The following is a 22492-nucleotide window of genomic DNA, read 5'->3' on the forward strand; positions in this document are numbered from 1 at the left end:
CCCGCCCCCGCAGACAGAGGCCGGAGGCTGGCTGGTGCAGCGATGTTTAATGGCAATTCGTAGAAACCAAGCCCATGCACACGTAGAAAGTGCTCGTGGAGCCGGCGGGGGGCCTCCGCCGCGCCGGGGAAACCACAAGCCCGACATTGCAGCCCTCCCCGCGGCGCCTTAAATAGATTCTTCACTATACTCTGTATGGTACATTATGTACAAGCCCCCTCCCCTCCGGGGACGGGGCTATATATGCCTTCTCCCCTCTGGCCCCGAGGTTGGTGGCCACGGTCGGGGTGACGGGGAAGACTGGCAGCAAGGGAGGGAAACAGACGCAAACATGCGGAGCCGGGTGGGGGCATGGTCAGCCCTGAAACACGAGGGGCGCCCGCGGCGAAGGCAGAGGGGGACCGAGGTGGATACATTCAGAGACGCGTCGAACAAATAAATAAGGCAAGTCAGGAAGGGGCCGAGTCGGGCGCAGGCAGGGGTGGAACCGTGGAGAAGGGGCAGGCAGGGCTCTGTAGATCACAGCTGAAGATGCAGGTATGTGGGGCGTGGGTCTTCTGGAGCCAGGGGCCAAAAGGGGGCGCGACCAGGGTGTGAGGAGCAGGGGGTCAGAAAAGGGAGTTGAGCACTTCGGAGTGGGGAGGAGGCTGGAGACCTGTGAAGGCCTCCCGCAAAGGTGAAGGGGCAAAGCTGCCGACTGGGGGCTCCCCCCTCCCCCAGAAAGCCCTCTCCCTGTTAAGACTGCAGGAAGCGCCCCAGGATGGTGAGAGGCCGTGGAGAGGTCAGGTGGCCAGTCCGGGTTGGGGAAGCCCTTCCAGCTCCTGGTTCTGCTTCAGTTCCCTCATCCTGCAGAGACAGGGAAGGAGTCAGGAGAGCAGGGCCTCACGGAGGTGGTGGGAGGCAGCGCCAGCGCCAAATGTCAGCAGGAGAAGGGTGAGCACCTGTGTCGGCAGCGCCGCAGGAATCTCATGATCTTCCGCGCTGCCTGGTCCTGCTTCTTGGTGAGGAAGGAGCCTCTGGTGCAAGAAGAGATGGGGGAGACCTACTGAACCCCCAGGCACCCCTGCCCTCGGCCCCTTAGGAGCCCTAAGCAGGGAAGAACAGGCTGCTGAGCAATGGGGCATTGGGGGTCTGTGGAAAACGGACAGGGCTTAGTGGGTAGGCACAGAGGGCTACGGGCTGGGAGGCTGAGGCCGTACTTGCTGCGAGCAGGCAGGGTGCCCGCGGGCCGGTGGGGAGGCCCTGGCCGCCGGCGGTAAGAGCGGTAGTGCTGCTGGATGAGCACAGCTGCTCGGCGGCTTTGCTGAAATCGCTTTTGTTCATAGTAGCTTCGGAACTTGCTCTGGATCAGGATGGCTGCCTGGGTCATCTTCTTATAGAGTGCAAACTGCAGGGGTGGGAGGAGAGACAGGCTGGAACGGAGGTACGGAGACCAGAACCCCTGCACATCACAGTTGATGCCCGTCTGGTTCTCTAGCCCACAGGGTCATGGGAAGACTGAATTACCACAGACACAACCTCACCCCCCGCTCTCGTGCCTGATACCTTCAGTGCAATCCAGGTCAGCTTGTGGAGAGAGAAGGGGAGTTAAAGCTTCGCCAGCAACCTGGATGCTCTGGGCTGGGCTGCGGGTGGGGGTGTGGGGGTGTGGGGTATGGCTGTGGGCCTGTTTTCAAGAGACAAGGGGCTTACCTGCTTGTACTTCCTGTAACAGCGCTGGATCACAGCTGCTGCCACCTCCTGCTGCTCCTTCAACCGACGGCCCTAGGGGGAAGGGAAGTCTCATCACCTAATGACCCACCTATTCCTCTCATGGACATCAGCTGACCTGTGCCTCCAACTTGCCAGGGGTCCCCTGACCCTTTACCCTATCTAAGACCTGCTTCCTCTAGAAGAGTCCTGGGAGTCCACAGTCTCCCCTGACTCGAGATTTTAATTCATCCCTGAGGATCCCTGACCTTATACTTCCGGAAGGCCGTCTGGATGACTCGGGCTGCCTCATACAGTTCCCGCTGCTCATGATCCGATAGTGTGAGCAGGGCAAAATCACTCTCCATCTTGCCACTGGCAGATGCGGAGAGGAACTCTGCCCAGGAAGGTGCTGGAGGGATAGCCAGGCGACCCCGTTCAAAGGGCGGTTCGCTGTAGGGGAGGGGAGAAGAGATGTCACACGGCACCTGCAGACCCCCTTGTCCTGCCTAGGGATGGAGGGAGACTCCCAGCAGCACAGCCTGAGAGCAGCAGCAGCCAGTTCCAGTTCCCTTCTCAGAGGCCCTGGGGCCTCAGCCAGAATGGAGCCTCCTTCCTCCTTCCCTCCCATCTTCCTTTGAAGAAGAGTCCTGAAGCTTTGTCCCGAGCTTGTCACCTGGGAGGGGCTGAGCTGGGGAAATGGTCCACATTCTCCAGGTAGCTGGCCAGCCAGGACATGGTCTCACTGAGCCCTACAGCCCCTGTCCGCTCCCGCAGTGGGGCTCCGGCCTCTGGCAGCCCCATGAAGTCTTCCTGCTTAATCCGCTCTGGTGTGGCTTCGATGATCTGCTTGGCCAGTGAGATCATGTCCACCTGGATGAAGGGAGAAGCTAGGTGAGCCCTGAGGGGCCCCAACGACCAGAAGTTTCTGTCCTGCCAAAGCTGTAACCTCAGACTTCTCTCACCGCCAGATGCTGAGGCCTCAGGGACTGTTCCTCCTGCTAACTTCAGCTCTCGGCTATTGTTCCAGACTCATTTGTTTGTACTTATGGGCTCCCACTTGGGGGTACAATCCTCTGTGTTGGTAAGTTGTGGAGGATGTAGAGTAGGAAGGACATACTCTAAATGGGGACTCAGGAGCTAAGCAGATGAAGGACTTCATCGCCCTTCCATGCTGATCACCCACTGTCCACCCAGGTCAGCCCCATGCCAACCAACCAGCACAGGCCATGCCCACAGCAGTCTTTCCACAGGCCTGGCCATGAAGGCCCCCTGCCCTTTCCACTCTCCAAGAACCAGCCCAAGGCTTGCCAGCCACATGGTACCTCACTGAATGGCTCCAGCCCTCAACCCTACACCACTTCCTGCTGGCCACACTCCTTGTGATGTTCTCTATTTTTTTAAACTTATTTTGCTATCCCATTAATCCATTAGCCTCTCTAAAGCAAATATGTCCCCAGGTTCTAACACAGAAGTATGCCTGGGTACACCTGAAGGTTCACTGTCACTCATTTACTCATTCCACAAGACTTTCTTAGCTTTTACCCTGTGCAAGCCTCCCCCACCTCAGATCACTGCCAAGTACCTCCATCTTGCCAACCTCTCCCCTCCATTCATCTTCCAGCTGCCCTCCATCACCCTGGTTCCCCAAGAGCCTGGTCCCTTCATGGATCAACAGGTAAGTGATTAGATACCCCCACAACCCAGCTCTAACTGAAGGTAGGCCCCAGAATTTTTAGCCTCTGATTCCTCTTGGTTTCTGAGTCATGAAGCCTGAAAGAAGCTAAGTAAAAGGTTACCTTGCTTGTTTCAAAATGATGGGGAACGGCCCCTTCTCAAACTGAAGCCAGAGTGGTTCTGCCTCTTGGGTTGCCTGCCTCAGCCCACCCCTGCACCCCAGTCCACGTCTAGCCTTCCTAATTCCATCAGTGTAAACAGTACCGGGATCACATCCACAGCGGGTGGGCTGTCAGATTCCTCTGGAGCAGCCCCGTCATCTGGGGCTGAGGAAAGAGGCTGAAGTGAGGGTCGGGGCCCTTTGAGGTTGGTGGCCTCATAGTCCATGAGGAGTAGGGGTGCTTCTGGGGCACCAGAAGAGAGCTGGCCTGGGACCATCTCCATCGTGATCTCTGGGGCTGGCAGAGGAGCAGGCGGAGGACTGCTGTCTGGGGCACTAGAATAGGCTGAGGTGACAGAGAAGGTGCCATCTGACAGCTCCGAGGGCGAGGAGACACTGCTCAGACCTGTGAGGGGAGGGAAGAGAGGGCAGCAGGAGTCACCTGCCACCCCTCAAGTCTCTTCCTGCCCATCCTTGTGCTCAGTCTCCCTGTCCATTCTTGCTGCTGTTATCCCTCACCCCGCCTCAGTTTGCCTCCTCTCCTGTCTCCGGTCTCGGCGTTGCTTTGGCCTATTCTCCCACCCACTTCGCTCTCTAAAAGTTTAGGGGCAGCCCTCACCAGTGTCTGGGCTGGAGGAGGGTGGTGATAGGGCAAGTGGGGGCTCAATGGAAGCCTCCTGTCTCTGTAGTTCCTCCAGGCAGCGGGCAAGGCGCACGTGACCCCGGGAATGTGCCACAGAGAGGGGCAGCCGACCCAGAGAGTCAGGAATGCTCAGTGCCTGTCGGTTCCAACGGAAGAGGAGCACAGCAGCTTCCAGGTGTCCCAAGGCACAAGCCCACATCTGAGGAGAGGGTAGGGGGAGAAGGATGGGAGGAGCAGAATGGGGGTAGAGGTGAAGGTGAGGCCAGGTCCTTCCTCCAGGTTGCTGGGGCTTCAGTCCCAGCCCTCCCACTCCTCCCCTGCATCCTTCACAAGCCTGTCCTCAGCTACACCATTCTTGTTGCAACAGGCCGTGTATACTCGGCAGTCCAGCATCCTCACCAGAGGGGTGCAAGAGAAATGATCCACGTTGAGCGGGTCAACCTCTTGCTCTAAGTCCAAGCTTCCAGTCTCCACACTCCTGGAGGGTTTGGGAGAGGGACAGCAGAGCCCAGTCAGGGAGAAAGTGGGTAAAGTAGAAACATCCAGAAGTAAAGGGACTGGGAAGCAAGCTGTCTAGAAGCACTAAGGTCAGTGGGATGAGGAAGTCAAGAGATTCATAGATTCAAGAAGATTAAGTTAAAGTCAGAAAGTATCTTCTTCCAGCCCCACCCCCTTCCCACAATGGCCCTAGTTCCCCCCTGGCGGGGCTCCAGTCCTCGAATTCCTCCTTGGTCCCCTGGCACTTCTGTCCCAGAAGCTGTCCAGCCCCCTCCCCACTATCCCTGCTTACCGCCACTGGCTCAGGGTCTCGATGAGGCGGGCGTAGCCCTGGGCAGCAGCCAGGTGCAGAAGGCTCATGCCCCGGAAGGGGCTTCCGTGGGCCAGGCGTTCAGGACTCCTCCAGGTGGAGCGTGGGATCATGCTCTCTACCAAGACCACTACTCGTGCCTCGAACCCGGGGCCCTGGCCTTCATCCTGCAGTACACACACCCTTATGCAGAGACCTGAGAGTCTAGTTCCTGGCTTGGCTACCTAACATGGGTCCTCCCAGTCTCTAACTCTGCCCTTGCCCGCCCTCCCCCCACTTTCTGCTCCAGGCACCCACCACCAGCACCTCTGACAGGCCATCAGTTCTCCCAGTGTGAGTTCCTCTGTAGCCTGAGTCTCCCACTGCCCCCATCCCCTCTGACAGCCTAGGCCTCAGGCCACCTTGTCCATGTTGTGCCCTCACATCCGCTGAGATTGGCAGGGTATCCACAGATGGTTCTCCCCCTCAGAACTGAGTTCCTCTGAGCCTTTCCCCAGTGCTCTGCAGAGACTGGGGACCCACAGAGCTTTGAGCCCCAACTCTTCTGATCCCCTCCCCCGCCCTCTCCTTCACCACCACCCTCCTTCAGACCAGAAATAGTCTGAAGCCTGTCATGCCAAGAGGGTGCCCAGAATAGCCACTCTTGCCATAGGGCGGGTGTGGGAGCAGGGTGATGTCAGGGAGAAGGGAGAACTGACTGAGGAGGCTGGGACAGGAGTGCAAGGAGGGTCAGACATAGAGCCGTTTTCTTTAAGACGACCCCGCCTCCGCTGCCCCGTCCCCGACCGCAGACCTCCCTCATGGAAGTACCTGGATTGGAGGAGTGTCAGGACCCTGGCAAGGCGCCTGCCCAGCTGCTGCTATCTCAGCCATCCGCTTCTCCATCTGCTCCAGCCGCTCCAGTATGGACATCCGAAACTGGTTGTCTGAGGGGAATGGGGATGGGAGACTGATTGAGCAGGGTCTAGGTGACGCCCTGAACACCAAAACTGGACCTGTCCCAAGATCTGGGAGGTGAAGACATGGCATCAGTTTTCTTGACGATACAAAGATGGTAGGAATTCCAAACCAGCCACTGAGGCTCCAGCCACCCCAGACCGCAGTCTACACACATTCTCCCGCCTTTTCCTAGGTGAAATCTTCTGTTAGTTCTCCTTGCCCCAGACGCTACCTTTGTCCCCCATGCTAGGGCTGAAGGACTCTGGGGTCCCTCCTCTTCTGTTAACCACTGGCCAAAAGAGCTCAGGGACTGAGATTTGAAAGCACCACCCCCTCCTCCCGGCCCCCCGCAGCTGTCCACAAAGAGGATGGCGGGGGAAGGGAAGGTGACAGAGGAATAGCTACGTCCATGCCTCCTCCTCCTCCCCTCTACCCCATATACAAATACACATGTGCACGCATGCACACACACACACATACCCCAAGCTATATCTGTCCCCTCCAGAGATCACACAAGGACAAGGAGGGGAGGCGGGAGGGGATCAGAGCCCTGGGAAAACAGGCTCAGGGAGACAGGGTGGAGGCTGGGAATGTTCTGAGATGCCAGGACTAAAGTAGACAGGTTAAAGGGGATGGAGGCATCGCAATGATGTGGGTAGAGAATGATGGGTAGAGACCCTGCTATAACACAGAGGGAGAGCACAACAGATAAACAAGGCAAAGGAAGGGGAAAAAGAACAAAAAAGAACTGGGGGAGAAAACCAAATAAGCAATTAAGAAAGTTGAGAAGAGAGGGCAAGTTGAGACACTGGATTATGAAATGGAAATGGAAAGAAGAACAAGGGAGGAGACCCGTGGGAGAAATGGTGAAACAGAGATGAGACAGGGACAGAAAAATAAGGTGATGCAAAGTCCCAGGGCAGGACCCAGAGGCCTGGCAAGATCCAAAGGCGGACAAACTCAAGTCTGAGAGACAGGCGACCCGGCACACACTCAGGCTTTATGTGGCTTGGGCACCTCCAAGGGGGAGACAAACCAGGAGCCCCTGAGCAAGATGTGGGTAGGCAGGGAGACAAACTCAGCAGGGGCGACAGCTGAACTGAGAAGCCGAGAGGCAACAGAGACACCAAGAGGAAGAAAAAGAAATGCAAACCTCAAAAAGAAGCAGGTACAGATGGAAACAGTTCTCAAAGCCACAGAGAGGGAGAGTCAGTACCAGGAACAAAAACAGTTCCAGACTTAAATAAACACACACATATACGTACATGTGTATGTTTGTACGAAAAATTACACTACGATGTTAACAACGGTAGATATCACTGAGTAGTAAGATCATAGACTATTTTTATTTTCTACTTTTCTGTAATTTCCAAACTACCTATCATGAACACGTATCTTTAAAACTACAGGAAGGAGCAATGAGAAATTTAAATGCGTGTGTAAGTGTACATACGCTGATCGCATCACATACGTATTGCTCTCGATCCTGGCCGTGCCCCAGCCTCTTGGCCTGGCTTGCCTAGATCCCATCCTTTGGGATGGAGAGGACAGGGCAAGAACTTGGATAAAGGGGAGTCTAAGAGTTATGGGGAAGAGGAGGTGAGGAAAACTTGTTGCTGCATTCAGAAATGACTGATGAAAGAGAAGCTGAAAGAAGGGTGGTAAACTGGGGGCTAGGCAGTAGCCACCTGAATCCTGAGGGGTGCAGAAAGCATGTAATGAGACTCAAAGGTTGTGGAGCTGGATACTTGAGTTCAGAGGGCTAGGTACTCACCGTCCAGGGACAACCAGTCAAGCTGAGTGCTAGGCAGCGACAGGAAACGGCGGGCTCGATACTCAAAGAGCACAGAGGCAGAAAGAGGCCCCTCCCGCCCTGCCACCTGCAAAGACACCAGCCCTACCTCATGGGCTGGGGAGGGCGGTATCAGCAAGAACGGCTCTCCCTCCTGGGCTCCTTCACTGGCCACCTGGGTCAGAGCCACCAGTGATCATTCCATATCTGACCCACCCTCCCCCTTCCACCAACTCCCCTGCTGTGGTCCAAGAAGCCCTGGCATCAGTGGCTTTGGCACTACTGGGAAGAGATTCCATTCGCTTGAGAACTTAATACCTACGATGGGCCAGAGACTCCTTGGATTTAGACCCTGTTTTTAAGAATGTTCATTATTCAACACCAAGGCCTAGAAGCTGAGGTCAGGAGATCTCTGCATTTTACAATCTGATGGGAGAATAAACCCCTTTCTTGATCCCCCAAGATCCCAAGATGAGAGTCTGGAGGTTATGATCCTGTTACTGAGGTGGGGGAAGGCAAGACACTGTCGGGTAACAGGGAGGAGTCTCGACGAGTGCTATCTGACAGAATTTTCTGCAGTGACGGAAATGTTCTGTATCTGCGCTGTCCAATACGGTAGCCCATATGGCACTTTTGCACTTGAAATGGGGTGAGTTAGAAAAAATGAGTTTTTAATTTTAACTTAAAAATTAATGGCTACTCTACTGGACAGTGCAGGCCTAGAAGCCAGTGTCCTTCAGTCCCAAGACTGGTCAGAGGAGACCAACATCTCTCACCTCTCACTCTTCCAAGAACTCCCTGGGCCAGAGTCAGAGACTCTTACTCCAGCTGAGCCAGGTGGCCAGCACAGACACTGGCGATCGCCTTGGCCAAATGCCTGATCTTACAGAACCGGAGGCCAGGGCACCAAGAAAAGAGCTGATTGATCCAAGGTCACTAGGTAGTTAGTGAGTAGGTTTCCTGGACCAGAATCTAGGCTGCCTGACACCTAAGCCCAAGCTCGTCCACCTGCTGAGGGAACCTGCGCATAGCCTCAGGACTGGACGAGATCCTTGTCCTCTCAGGAACAACACAACACCATTTATTCCCAGCGCTTCCCTTCTCCTACTGTTCCCAATCCCCATACCAGGACAGTAGCAGCGTAAGACACCAGGCTGGACAAGTGAGGCTGGCACTGCAATGTGATCAAATACACAGGAGTAATGCTCGGTGGCCTCAGTCCACGGACCCGTGATGAGCACCTTGACCCCACCCTGCAGACAGAGGTCAGAGAGTCACTTGAGGGGGAGGTCTGTTGGGCATTCATTCACTCTTTCATTCATTCGTTTAGACCCTTAGACAGTATCTGCTTCATGCCAGGCTCTGTGCCTAGGTCTGGGGTTAGGGTCTAATGACCCAGTGGGGTGACGTCAGCTTGTTGATCCCTCCTCCCCAACTTTGCTGCCAAGTGGTTACTAATCTCTATCTGAATCTGCCAGAAAGGGGGAACTCACTGGTTCCCCCAAGGTTAACTCATCTGCGGAGAGTTCTCATCAAGAAGTTCTTCTTTTCAGCTAATTTATCCCCACTTTCACTATGAGTTGGAATCGACTCAACGGCAATGGGTTTGTTTTTTTTTTTTTGTAGTTCCTCCTCTACCTCTCTGGGGCAACATAAAGCAGAACTTCTTCCCACTGCTCTGTGGCATCACTTGGGTTGGTGGCACCCAACGCAGTAACTCATGATGTCATCCCCCCCCACCACCGTGGGAAGAGATAGGCCTGAGACTCACCTCTGGGTAGGACCACTCTGGGGAGAAGTCTGTGATGGTGCTAACGGCAGGAGAGAGCTGGGGGGCTGGTGCAGGGATGCTTGGAGCTTCGTCACTGATCAGTTCTCCCATAAGGTCTGGGAATGATGAAAGACTGAAGGGCTCCAGTTCGCTGGCCCCACCAGGTCCTCCAAACAAGGCTTCCCCTCTTCCTGCCCTGCCCACTGGCTCTAGGGGGGCAGGTGAGGGTGGGGGTGAAGGAGGGGGTGAAGATACAGGTGGGGCAGTCCCCTGGGCCTTGAATTCCTCCCCACCGTCATCATCTTGGATGAAGAAGCAGTTTCCTCTTCTCCCACCTGCTCCCGACTGCGGAGGGGGACCCCGAGCAGCCGCCTGGGGCTCCAGGGCAGCTGCGGGCTCTAGGGCAGGACAGGGGGTATGCGCAGCCTCTGCCTCAGGGAAGTCTGGGCTTACTCCTTGTCCCCCTCCATATGTCTGGCCCCTCTGGGGGCTGTTGAGAAAACGATCAGGGTCAAAGGCAGGGCTGGGAGGATCGGGTGGGGCAGAGGGCTCAGAGCCTACAACCACAGCCAAGCTCACGGAGGGCCTAGGATCAGCCTGGGGAGCCAGCTGTCTGGTGGGTGCCAAGCCCCCAGTTCGCTGCTCCAGTCCCGTCAGCAGGAGGATTGCAGTGCCTCCTCTGGACGAACCTCCTCGGGAGGTAGGGGGGCTAGGTCTGATCTCTAGGGGTTCGGCAAAGCCTGAGGAGGAGGAAGAGGAGGAAGAAGAAGATGGGGAGGTATGTGCCTTGGGGAGCTCTGGGGGAAGTGGGGCTATCAGTGGAGGAGGCTCAGGGGGGTGGGGATGGGGGACAGAGGTCAGGGTTAACGTTTGGGGCTCCACTTTGGGGGAGATGATGCGGTGTTTTGTGCTGCTGCATTTGTGAGTAAGGCTCCCGGAACCTGGAGTGGAGAGGGGTTGGGGGTAAGACACATCTTTCTCCAACCTTCCCCTACTGGAAGTCTTTGGAGACCAGAAGTGTAATACTGATTGTGGCCACTGGGAGGCAGCAGAGGTTTCCCCTTTACTTCCTCACACCCCTCCCTCCACCAAAAAAAAAAAAACTGAACAAGCACTGCAAGGGAGGACTAGAGGCTTGGAACAGTAGCTGAAAATAGGTGAAAGCATTAAAAAATAAAAAAAGACAAAAAGCAGAACCAAGGGGACGCCAGCTAGGAATAAACCATGGCTGGATGTGACTGGTGTGCTGGGTGGCCAGGAATTGCTATGGGTAAAAAAATTAAAGGGTAGATGGCAGAAAAGCGCACAGGCTGCCAGGACTCTAGAGTGAAAGAAGCCAGGGAACGGGAAGGCCTCTGCTCACATGGCCCATCTTTCCCGGACATGCAAATCAGCATGCAAATTCCACCCAGACAGATTCCCCTAGGCTTGTGTAAGAGCCCTATGCACAGATGGGAAGAGGGCCCCAGTGTCAGGAGATCACTAACCAAGGCCCCCACTGCAGAGACAGGCGTGGGTTCGGGGCGCGGGCTTGGTCGGGTGGGTGTCCAGGATCTGCTGCACCAGCTGTTCCACAGAGAACTCCTCTGCCCCGTTCCCACAGCTCCACTTGATGCCATGAACTAGAGGAAAATTGGGGGGAAACGCTGTGGGAACCCCACAAAACAGCTGCCAAGGTACTTTGATGGCTCCTCCAAGCTCCAAGACTTCTGGCTGGGCGAGCAGAGACCAGCAGCCTCCAGACTGCTGGAACATGTAGCTCACAGCCGTCCTTTAGTCCCTTCTCCATATTCCACCCAGCACCCCCATAGAAAAGCATCGCCCTGACTTGGAGGGAAATGGTCACCCACAGGCTTCTGGGTATGCAGCCCTGGCCCCTTTGAGGGGCTCCTGTGTCTGTGCTCCCTGGTGGGGCTCCACCCTAGCCCTGCCGCCTTACACATGGGCTTCAGCTGTCCCAACAGCTCCTCCCGGGACCACTTCAGCCACTCTCGACGGTCGTTGCTGATGGAACAAAAGATGGGGCTGCAGCCCTTTCCACAATCCTCCAGGGCTGGGACGTTCAGGTAGTGCACAAGGACGATGTCGGGGTTCTAAGAACACAGGGTACATGCACAGAGAACATGGGGTCCTGAGGCCCCGGGGGCTCAGCTTCCTAGACCTCACTTCTTTCCAGGGCACCTCCCGACCTCACCCCCAATTTCTGGCTCTCTCCATCCCCAGCCCACTCTCTCTCCTTCCCCGTCTCCTTTCCCCACTTAGAACCTGGCGACCCTCCCACTTCATCCTTTTAGATCCCACTTCTCTCAAGAAGCCAGGGAGACTCTGGCTCCCTGAACTCTTCCATCCTTACCTGGAGCAGCCAGTAGCAGCGCCGATGGAATGTGGGGACGATGGAAGAGTGAACGTAGCAGCCATAGAGACACTGCCAGGAGACAGGCTGGGGTGGGGGGAGGGCTAGTCTGCTCCCCAACTCTTCCTCTGTTCAGTCCCTTTGCAGGAATCCCAATCTTTCCACCAGTTCCTCTTGACCCTCTCCCTACCCCCACCTCTTTCAAGTCACAGATGAGGGATGGGGAGAACGGAACGGTGGGGCAGGCCCTACAAAGAGGACTCTGGAAATCAGAGGGCAGTATAAGGATGCTTGGGAGGAATGAAGATTTGGGGAACAGAGGTTCATTACCTGGAGCCCTGAGGGAAATGCAAGAGAAGTGGGGGGCTGAGCATGTATCCTTAAGAGGGAAGAACGGCCTAAGGCCTGAAGAGTCGGGTCATGGAGGGAAACGGGAACCAGGGAGTAGATGCCGACACTCTTACCTCCATGCCCTGGACCTTCAGCTTCATGTGGTCCTCTCGGGTGGTCTTCCCATCCTTCCGCTTCTTCCAGAGGTAACCATCCTTCCGGTATTTCACCTTCTTGCGGTTGTAGAGGATGATGGAGCCATTCTGAGGTCTGGGGAGGGGAGGGTTGGCCTTGAGTTCTGTGAACAGAACTTGGGACCCCTGCCACTCCCCACCTTTCTTAACTTCTTCACCTTGTCTTTGGGGCACACGATAGCCACTCGTCATGCTTCTCAAAGGTGATCAAGTAGGATGCAATCTCCTGTAGGGCAGAAGACACTCAGGTGGGCTTCCCCTTTATAAAGTGTCTCAGCCTGGCCTGAGTCATCCCCTCAGAGTCTGACTCTCTGCTGAATTCTGACAGCTAGTGGATGATGCTTCCAGGTATCTGGACCCAGCAAAGACCACTGCACTCCTAAGAATCCCAGGCTTCACTGCAAACAAAAATCTAACCTTCCCTCCTTCTCTCTCTTCCAACTGGGGTCTTTATCTTGAAGCTAGATTCAAGTTCTTCACCACCCATCCTCGTACTGCGTATTATTTTACTCTCCCCAAATGCCATTTTTGTGCCACTTCCTATCTCAAAAAACTTGAACGGCGTGACACTGCCAATATTTTCAGATTCCTCTGCCTGACTCTGAGATTCTCCCTGACCAGGGACCAAACGAGTGTTCCCACTGTTTACCAAGACTGCGCCTAACACTCCTGCCTAGTCTGTGGATTCGTCCCTGGACATGTCCTGAACGCTCACTTCCTGAGTGGTAGTGCTCTATCAGCCTCAGATGCCACGTGCACGAATCTCCAGGTTTGGAAACCCTAGACACCAGACAAACCAAGTCCCTTTTCAGATACTCTACGAAGCCCCGCTGGCCACCCTGGCCATTCCTGGAGGCTCTGCAGTACTTACAATAACACACACACACATATCCTTTTATTGATGGCTCTTTCCTAACGTCAAATCAGTAATTATCATCGATGGCAGTGGAGTGGGTTAACTACATGCAGGAAACCCTGGTGGCGCAGTGGTTAAGTGCTATAGCTGCTAACCAAAAGGTCGGCAGTTCAAATTCGCCAGGCGCTCCTTGGAAACTTTTGGTTTGTTGGATGTTGCCTCCTCTGGATGGCAGGGGCCTTGTGTTAGACACCTTCTGTGCTCCCCCACATGGCATTGCATGTAGTTAACCAAAAAAACCAAACCCGTTGCTGTCGAGTCGATTCCAACTCATAGCAACCCTATAGGACAGAGTAGAACTACCCCGTAGATAAGCTGCATGAGGTCATTCAGGTTCTGTATTTACGTCACTGGGTCCACAACAGTGCCTGCCTGTATTACAGAACTAAATGAGATAATGCAGGTCAAGTGCTTAGGACAGTGCCTGGGATGGAAAAATTACTTTACAGATGGTAGCTATTACTTTTACCCAGGTGTATATGCCAAGAAGTGAGCCCCTATGAGGTCCACATTTTTATATCAAAAAAAAAAAAAAAAAAGCAAGCAAACCCACTGCTGTTGAATCAGTTCCGATTCATAGCAACCCTATAGGATAGAGAAGAACTGCCCCATAGGGTTTCCAAGTCTGTAAAGCTTTATGGAAGCAGACTACATCTTTCTTGCACAGAGTGGCTGGTGGGTTTGAACCGCCAAGCTTTTTCAGTCAGTAGGCAAGCGCTTTAACCACTGTGCCACCAGGGCTCCTTCTATGTCTTTATACCTCTTCTATGATCCCCCAAAGCCCTACAAGACAGGGCTTTGCACTTAGGAGTGTCAACCCGTTTTACCCTCTTCCAGCCCACGAGGTCTTGCTAGGCCCACAGCCCCAGGCTCCCTAGAAAACCTCATTTGTATTCCACCGTAGCCGCTCTGGAGGTAGCAGCGGACAGCGAGGAAGACACTCCAGCAGCTTCTTGGGGAGAAAGATCTTCAGGTGGCGGCTGTTCTCTAGAGGGAATCAGAAGGGAGGACATAGTGTGTCACCCCTGACATCCCTGTGACAGCCCAGGCAAAAGGGGCTGAAAGCAATCCAGAGGATTGGGGGAAATGGAGGCCACGACAAGGGGAGCAGAGCAGGGGATCCAAGAATTAGAGGGTCACCCTAGTGTGGGGAGGGAGAAAGGCTATGCCCAGACTAGGACCCTGGCTTGTGAACTCACCAGCAACCTCAGTGGTGTCCTTGGTATTCATGGTGAGGGCTCCGGGGGGCAAGGTCACCCCCGGCCTGAGGGGCCGGGGGGAGGGGGAGTCTGTGCTGGGAAGGGAGAGAACAAGGTCATGGCAGAAGCCCCCAAGAGAACTGGGTCAGTGTATTTGCAAATGACGAGGAAGAGAGAGGAAGGGGCTAGACTAAGATGCCAGGGCAGAGGCAGGGAATGGAGGTGGGGGAGAACGCAGACAGGGGGCCAGGAACCAACCAGAGCAGGGACACAGAAAACCCAGTCTCAGGAAGAAGCGGGGGAGGGGAGAGGGTTGGGCCTCAGAGGCACTACGGTTTGGCTTGGGGCTGGGACTCAGGGCAACTGGTCTCCCGAGGATGGTTTGGAAAAGAGCCTGAACGCTGAGGGGAGAGCAGGGCGTTAGAAGACACACCCTGAGCTCCTTCTCTATTTGATTTTTCCCAAGGGGAAGGGCAAATCTGATAAGCAACCCTAACGGACTCTCTCTCCTCCAGGCTGCTCAGGGCCTGGCAGAACTTGGGCTAGACACCCCGAACCCAGCTTCCCACCTCAGGACAACCCATGTTCCACTCTTAGGCTAACAGGCCCTCGGCGCCCTCTATCCAAACACCTCTGCCTGCCCTGGCCTCCAGGCCTACCCTACCCCATCTACCACTCTAGCTCCGCCCGAGGCCCCCACCCTCGTAGGGGAACAGATGGAAGCTGGAGGAGGCTCAGCGCGGGCTCCACCAGGTGTCGTGGATGGAGAAGGGGAGGAGGCCTGTCCCAGGCCGGCTGTGTGCACTGAAGCTGGGGTTGGGGTAAGGACTCCGCCCCAGGGCGCAGGTGCGCACTCGCGGCTAGGCAGGCTGCCAGGGTGCGGAGCGGGATTGGGCCCTGGGCTGCGGGCCCCGGGGCGGCGCCCGACTCCGACGCCGGCTCCGCGGGGCGGCCCCCACGGCCGGGCGGTGGTCCCCGAGGACCTCGGAGGTGGGAAGGTCCCGCCCGCACAGAGAGATGTTCTGGAGAAGCCGCGGGCTGAGTCCGCGGGCGCGCGGCGGACGAGGGAGCGTGCGGGTGGCGGGGCGCGGGGTCCCCGGGACGGTCCCCGGCACGAGCAGTTCCGCCGTGGGACCATGCACGGAGCGGCGCCCCCTGGCGCGGGGGAGGAGGACGGAAGCGGGAGGTGGGGGCGGGCCGGGAGGAGGGACGGTGGTCCCGGCGCGGCGCTCCGCGTCCGGAGCGGGTGAGCTGCGCCCCCTGGCGCGGGGGCGGAGAGGCAGGCGAGAGGCCCTGGCTCTTACCTCCCGGGGTCCCGCGGGTGACGGCGGCAGCGGCCATTCTACCCCACACCGACCCCCCCCCAGCGCCGGCTGACAGCGGCGTGCTGCGTCACTGCGCACGGGGCGGGGCCTCCCAATTAAGGGGACGGGGTCGGGCGGGAAGCGGGGTCAGCGCGTGTGGGGCTCGGGCCTCGGCTCCCAGGTCCCTGAGGCAGCGGGGGACAGGCGTGCTGGGGGCGGCATTCGGGGTCCCGGAGGCGGAAGCCCCACCGGCGGACGGGACTCGGGTCGGGGCGAACGGGGCGGGGGCGGCCGTCAGGTGCTGGAAGCCGCGGGGCTGGGCGGGGAACGTTAGAGTGACTCCCGCTTTTCTTCTTGAATTTCGGGGACCCAGCCCGGCTTCGCTTTAGCTGGGTCCCCGGGGAGGGGAAAGGAGCCCTTCCCCGTTAGCCTTCCGACCCTCCTTCCCAGAGAGAAAGACACATCGGTGCTGAAGCTGCTTGCTTTAATAACAGAAGGGAAAAAGAGCGCACGGCGCCAGGAGCGGGGCCTGGAGGGAGCCCTGGGCTCCTGTGAGGCGGGCGGGTTGAAACGGGAGGCCGGGGGCACCTTAATGCCTAGCTCCAAGGATGGCAAAAGAAGCTGGAAAAGGCCCGGATGCCAGAAATGGGGGAACTAGTCCGCTGTCCAGGAGGCCGCACTGTCACCTTTGGGCGTGGATGTTTTTACTCCTCAGACTCAAATTCCATCCGCCAGGGACCATACAGGGGCCTCCTACTGGCTGTGACAGTGCTGTAGGAGGCTAGGAAGCTAGGGCCCCGGGAGAGGCAAGACTCCTCCTGGCCCAGAGGACTCCAGGGAGACCAAAGCAGCTGTAACGATGAGAGAAATTGAAAAGGAATTCTGGAAACGTAGATCTGTCTCTGGATTTCGTAATCCCCAAACCCAGGTACCTTCAAGTCTCTGGCTCTTACCTACTTTATTTTCTTCCTCTCAAACCCTAGACAGATCTCCCCTGTTTTTCCATGCGAGATCAGGTATCCACACCACCCTCCACCATGCCGCTGAGTTCATCTCCAGCCATACCTGGGCCCTGCCAGGAGTGAGGAAATGGTCTGTGGCCTGCTCCTCTTCCAGATCAGGGTATCCAGTGGTGTGGGAAAATCTTGGGCCCTCTCCACCAAGCACCAGGGGCTCAGAGGTTGCCCCAGAGCTGCCCCACTGGGCCTTCTTCAGTCTGTGGAGACTTTAGACTTAGGAGAGGGGCCTGGACTCCCTGCGTCTCCATTCTTCACCATTCTGCCAGAAATACTTCCCGCTGGGACCCAGGGGTGTTGTCATCTGATCTCTAAATCTCTATTCCAACTTTCTGCACTCCTTATAATGAAGTATTTTTGGTCCTAGGACCCAGAGGTGAACCCTATTCCCCACTAACCTCCAGTTCTATGGTGTACTTTCCTGTTTTCAATTATCCGGTTTCCACTTGATCCTGTGGCTCACCCTCTATCCCCCAGCTCCCACCTCCTTTCCACATTATGGAAATTCTGCCTCAGTCACACCAAGCCCATGGCCAATCCTCCATCTCCAATTCCCTGAAAGCTCTCAACAGGGTCCTTGGCTCAAACCATCCTCCCCTCAGACCCTGCTTGGCTCCCAGAGTCCAGACATCTCTCCTCCTTACTCATCAATGATTCTTTGGCGCCTCCTTAGATCCTCCAGGTGATAAGTGACAGCTCTTACCCGGGCTGGGATGCCCACAGGTCCCTGCTGCACCCCTGCCAAACGTGGCTTCCTTCTCTTTCTTCTGCAAAGCATCTCTGGGGGTGGGAGCCCCCCAGGAGCACACAGGCCAGCCTGGGAGCGACCAGTGGCTCTCTGTACCAGAGAATGGAGAAAAGCAGCTAAGGAGAAGAATGGATCTCACAGGAGAGCTTGGACTGACGTAGGGAATCAGGGGTTTTGGAAAGCCCATGGCTATAATCTAGAAAACATGATGACTGACTCACACAAAGGATGGCCTGGTCAGTGCTCTGGTTGGGGACACCAGAGGAAAGGGGTAATAGGGAGAGCTGGGGACAGGATGGCTACGGGTGTATTTTTAACAGAGAATTGTAGAAGGACAGAGAGTTTGTCCTACCAGCACGGGTGGAATGTACTGTTCCTCCATCCAGATGGGGCTGTGAAACACAAAAAGTGGGCTAGTGCAGGGACAATACAAACCAAACCCCGTTGCCGTCGAGTTCTTCCTTACTCATAGCGACCCTACAGGACAGAGTAGAACTGCCCCACAGGGTTTCTAAGGATCACCTGGGGGATTTGAACTGCTGACCTTTTGGTTAACAGCTGAGCTCTTAACCACTGCACCACCAGGGCTCCACAGGTAGGATACCCATACCCAAACTAAAGCAATTGTTGTGGAGTCGATTCTGACTCATAGTGACCCTATAGGGTTTCCAAGGCTGTAAATCTTACATAAAGCATACTGCTACATCTTTCTCCTGCTGAGCGGCTGGTGAGTTCAAACCACCAACTTTTTGGTTAGCAACTGACTGCTTTTACCACTGCGCCACCAGGACCCCTTCCAGGGAGGATACCCCGACCCATATTACTTCTCTAATGACCTCTCCCAACCACCTTTCAGGCATTAGGAGCTATAATATCCATCAGCCAATGAGGCAATTACCCCTAAAAAAAAACCCCGAGATAGGGCTTATTGCTGCATGGCTTTATGGTAATTTAAAATTGTACAGCCTCAGCTCCCCACCTCCAGTGAGTTCCCATTTTCTCCCTCACTACTCACCTGGTCCTTTGACTAAGCTTCTCCCAGAAGATGTCTCCGTAACGCTGAGGTGTCATTCTGAGGTTCTGGGAAGGCAAGCTGGGGGGTGGAGATCGGCTGACCACCCTGGAACGCCTGAGGTGAGGACAAGGTAGGCTTAGGTCTGCCTCTTCCCTTCCAGCATCTGCTCACACCAAGGATTCAAGGGCCCTGTCTTTCCATGGGACCATATAGCTCACCAAGCTCCCTGCCTTAGCCACTTTAGTTGAGCAAGGTAGTGAGGCCTCGGATTTAAAAGGAGATTGGAGCTGGGGTGAGGGTGGAGACTGGCAATTGTTGGAAAGTCAGATCTCACTGAATCTCAAGCTTTAAGCCCCACAGCCAGAGAACATCTCATATTTAGCAAGTGGGGTTGCTTGGCTACTCGGGTGGTGTGACAGACAGGGTTCCTTTTGGTCAATGCAAGGATCCTCTGTTTACTCCTGTTTGTCTCCCTTATCTCAGAAGAACGAATATCCTTATAGACAGGGAGGGGTGTGCAGAGCTGTTTGAGAACAGTGCTCTTCATGTCCAAAGCCTCCAGATTGAATGATGAGTGCCCTTCTGATCTCCAGAAGTGGAGTGTCCTAGGGTTTAGGCCTGAAGCCCTTTATCTTTTCTATCTCCATCTTTCCTTAGGTGACCTCACTCCTTTCCATGACTAAATACCACCAATGTGCTGATAACTCCAGATCACTCTTTCCAGCCCTGGCTCCTTCCCAAGGCTCCAGACTTGCCGGTTCAACTGCCCACTCAACATCTCCTCCCCAACATTCTCCATCTCACTGAAAGGCACCCCATTTCTAGGCCCAAATACCTTGTATGCCTCACTTTCCCTTACCTCCCCCATCCAATCCAGCAGCAAGTCCTGTTCCACATCTAAAATATACTCCAATTTGACCACTTCTCCCCATTTCCACTCCCACCACCCTACTCTAGGCCATTACCCCGTGCCTGGACTGTTACAATAACCCTCGTCTCTCCCTGTTTCCATTTCCATCCTCCAGCTATCAGTTCTACATAGAGCGTTGAGTAAAGTCTTTTAATACATGATCACATGAAATAATAACAGGTTCGAAATTTACTTCACAAATAACCTGGGCAGCAGTGAATAGTATACAGTAGTGTATAGATGAAAAGATTATCCGTATAATACTTAATAAATCTGAGTGAAAAGGGTATGTTGGGTTCATCATTTTTTCTACTTTTGTATTTATTTGAAATTTACTTAATAAAAAAGATGCCAAAAAAAAAAGTGTGATCATATCACTCTCTTGCTTGAAAGCTTCCAGTGACTCCCACTGTCCTTAGAATAAAATCCAAACTCTTTTTGATGGCCTATAAGGCTCTGTAGGATCTGGCCTCTGCCTACTTCTCTGACTATACTCTCTACTTTTCCCTTGATCACTGTCAGTCACTGCTTCCTGTTCCTAGAACTTACTAAGCTTGTTTCCTTCTTAAGACTTTCATGTGCTACTATAAGTCGGAATAGATTCAGCGGCAATGGGGATTCCTTTTTCTTGCTCCTGTTTCTTACCATCACTAGCTCCTTCTTATTTTTTAAGTCTCAATTCAAACTCACCTCCCCAGAAGTCTTCCACAATCACCTTATCTAATCTTGTGTCCCCCAAAACACTGTATTTCCCATTATAATCCTGTTTTATTCATAGTACTTATCACTAGTTGAAATTACATTTGTTTACACAGTCTGTCTCCTCTCTCTAGAGCATAAGCTGTATGAGAGCAGGCCCTGTCTTACTAGTTGCAGTGTTTAAAAATGATATGGTGAATAAATTAAGGAATCATCAATCCCCTGAGACCAGGCATTGAGTTTCCTGATTCTTGTTTCCTACTCCTCTCAGGACAGAACTAAGGCATGCAATCCTCCCTCCATTTTGTCTCTGTCCTCCCTATTGGGCGGGGAGGACTCACTTGGCAAAGGGAATGAAGTTGTCTCCATCTTCCTGTACCTGCATGACTGGACTGGGCTGGATGGCTGGACCAAGTTTCCTCCTTGGCTTTGGGAGGATAACAGAAAATGAATCATTCACTCATCTAATAGCTCAGGGGGTAAACCAGTAGCAGATTTAGAAATTGGGAAGAGGGTATATGGGTCCCAAAAAAGGAGAAACAGCATAAAAGGTTAGTTTTAGTGTTGGACCGGGTATATTAGTTGAACATACAGATTGAAGATGGTGAGCATAGGAAAGTAAATTTTCTGAAGCTAAATGTATATAGTAAGTGAAATTTACAGTTGGAAGTTCAGTGACTGAACTGGCAATATGGGATGATAAAATGAAAAAGGACAACAGGTGGAGACTGCATGGGGTAGGGGCATTTGAGGGTAGTTGGTACAGAATTGGTGGTTAGGGGCAGTTAGAAAATTGGCAGAACTGAACATTGATAAATAAATTGGGTATAAGTGGTTAGTGAAATTTAAGTGTCCACAGAGTGGTCAATTGGTGACAGGGAAGGAAAGGGCAGTTGGCAATGTTGATGGGTAAAGGTGAACAGAGGAGTCAGTTGCACAGATCCAGAATTAGGGGCAGCCAATGATCACGTGAGAGCTAGTTGTGGTGTGCAGAAAAGACAGTTAAGAATACCAGATGAATTAGGAAAGTGAATTTAGGCAGCATAAAGGACAGAAAAGGCCAGGTGGAAACTCTCAGAGGTGAACAAGTATATTCAAGGGCAACTAGGCATGGGGTGAGAAGGCAGTTAGGTGAGGTAAAAAATGGAGAGAGGAATATTTAGGGCTGGCTGACAGATAGGGATAGTTAGAGCTGGGCTTATAGGGCAGGTGGGGCCTAAATGGGATGTCCTGGGCCAGAAGAGGGTGAGCAACACTCACGGTCCAGTTGGGAACTGAGGGGCATCCAGACCTCGGGTAGTTGGTCCTAAATGGGTGATGGAGATGTAATGGGCAGTACGAGGCTAGGAGGTAGGCAAGATCTTGAAGGGCAACCTAGCCTGTGAGGGTGGATGAAGACCTGGGGGGTCACGCTGGGGCTGGGGAGTTGGTCTGAGTCTGGGGGCATGAGGTAGCCCTGCCCTGAAAGGAGGGGCCGGGCCTGAGGGGGGAGCTTGTGCCCCAGCAGATGGGCTGGAGGTGCGGCCAGAGCCTTGTAGGGGGGACAGCCAAGCCTGGGGGCATAACTGGGGGTCTGGGGAGGCAATCCTGCCTGCGGTGGGCGACCCATGACTGAAGGGACTAGGTTGGGTTGAGGGGTGGCTGGGGCCTGAGCGGACAGCCCTGGCCTGAGGCGGCACCCAGGCCTGAGGGGTTTGCTTCTGTCTGAGGCGAAGACCGCGACCTGGGGGGACAGCCGAGCTTGAGGGGCAGGCGAGGACAGGGCGCCGGGGGCGTGGCACTGCCGCCGACTGCTCTTGGCCACAGCACCTGAGGCAGCTGCGCGGCGAATTCTAGAACGATAGGCCCGGAGGGAAGGAGACAGGCGACGACGAGAACCGAGGGAGGAGCCGGCCGGCGTCTCGCGCTGGGGGCGGGGCCTGGGCTGAGCCGCCTCCTGGGCGGGGCCCGGTTGAGGCTCCGCCCCCTGTGCGCGGGTCAGGGGTCCGGGTCCCCTCCAGGGTCCGCCCCCACCTTTCCCCGCTCCTCAGGCGCTGGCGACCCTCGCCAGCTTCGGCGTCTTGCTTGCCCCTCTGCCTCCGCAGCTGGGTTCCCTCGCCCCCATGCGGTGGGTCCCGCGGTCCTGGCAGCATCGCCCCTTTAACGAGAGCAGGCCGGGTCGCTCCCTACCCCTCCCGGCCCTTCTCGGGACGGCGCGCGTCCTCCGCCCGCGCGCGCGCCCGCCGGCCCCCCGCCCCTCGCTCCCGCCCCAGCTCGCGCTGCCCGGGCGGGCGCCGGCCGCTGGCGCCGCCGCTGCTGCTGCTGTGCCGCCGCCCGGGGCGCAGGTCCG

General features: G+C 55.2%; 2 protein-coding genes across 14 annotated transcripts; both read right to left on the reverse strand.

Moving 5' to 3' along the window:
• Positions 1-32: 32 nt before the first annotated feature.
• CAMTA2 (calmodulin binding transcription activator 2) lies at positions 33-15853 on the reverse strand. 10 transcript variants are annotated; one of them, XM_049860151.1, is made up of 23 exons: positions 15776-15853; positions 14472-14566; positions 14156-14259; positions 12515-12582; positions 12297-12432; positions 11833-11919; positions 11419-11572; positions 10967-11101; positions 9480-10420; positions 8835-8961; positions 7691-7825; positions 5788-5903; positions 4960-5144; positions 4569-4647; positions 4146-4368; positions 3631-3932; positions 2366-2562; positions 1959-2142; positions 1693-1764; positions 1546-1566; positions 1200-1387; positions 942-1016; positions 33-846 (listed from the first exon to the last, which is right to left on the reverse strand). In XM_049860151.1, the coding sequence occupies exons 2-23, from the start codon at positions 14500-14502 to the stop codon at positions 783-785; spliced, it is 3624 nt and encodes a 1207-aa protein (XP_049716108.1). In that variant the 5' UTR covers positions 14503-14566; positions 15776-15853; the 3' UTR covers positions 33-782. The 10 variants fall into 10 exon arrangements, with proteins under 10 accessions (XP_049716108.1, XP_049716116.1, XP_049716114.1 ...); XM_049860159.1 differs by lacking the exon at positions 15776-15853 and having other exon boundaries at positions 9480-9595; positions 9815-10420; positions 14472-14556; XM_049860157.1 differs by lacking the exon at positions 15776-15853 and having other exon boundaries at positions 9480-9595; positions 9773-10420; positions 14472-14556.
• A 395-nt stretch (positions 15854-16248) lies between these two features.
• INCA1 (inhibitor of CDK, cyclin A1 interacting protein 1) lies at positions 16249-22342 on the reverse strand. 4 transcript variants are annotated; one of them, XM_049860050.1, is made up of 8 exons: positions 21973-22341; positions 21424-21469; positions 20505-20590; positions 18555-18668; positions 17892-17931; positions 17436-17629; positions 16841-16991; positions 16249-16626 (listed from the first exon to the last, which is right to left on the reverse strand). In XM_049860050.1, the coding sequence occupies exons 3-8, from the start codon at positions 20546-20548 to the stop codon at positions 16480-16482; spliced, it is 690 nt and encodes a 229-aa protein (XP_049716007.1). In that variant the 5' UTR covers positions 20549-20590; positions 21424-21469; positions 21973-22341; the 3' UTR covers positions 16249-16479. The 4 variants fall into 4 exon arrangements, with proteins under 4 accessions (XP_049716007.1, XP_049716006.1, XP_049716008.1 ...); XM_049860049.1 differs by having other exon boundaries at positions 21887-22341; XM_049860051.1 differs by lacking the exon at positions 21424-21469 and having other exon boundaries at positions 21887-22342.
• Between the last annotated feature and the right edge of the window lie 150 nt (positions 22343-22492).

Source organism: Elephas maximus, chromosome 19, assembly GCF_024166365.1.
Source record: "Elephas maximus indicus isolate mEleMax1 chromosome 19, mEleMax1 primary haplotype, whole genome shotgun sequence".
NCBI classification, from domain to species: domain Eukaryota; kingdom Metazoa; phylum Chordata; class Mammalia; order Proboscidea; family Elephantidae; genus Elephas; species Elephas maximus.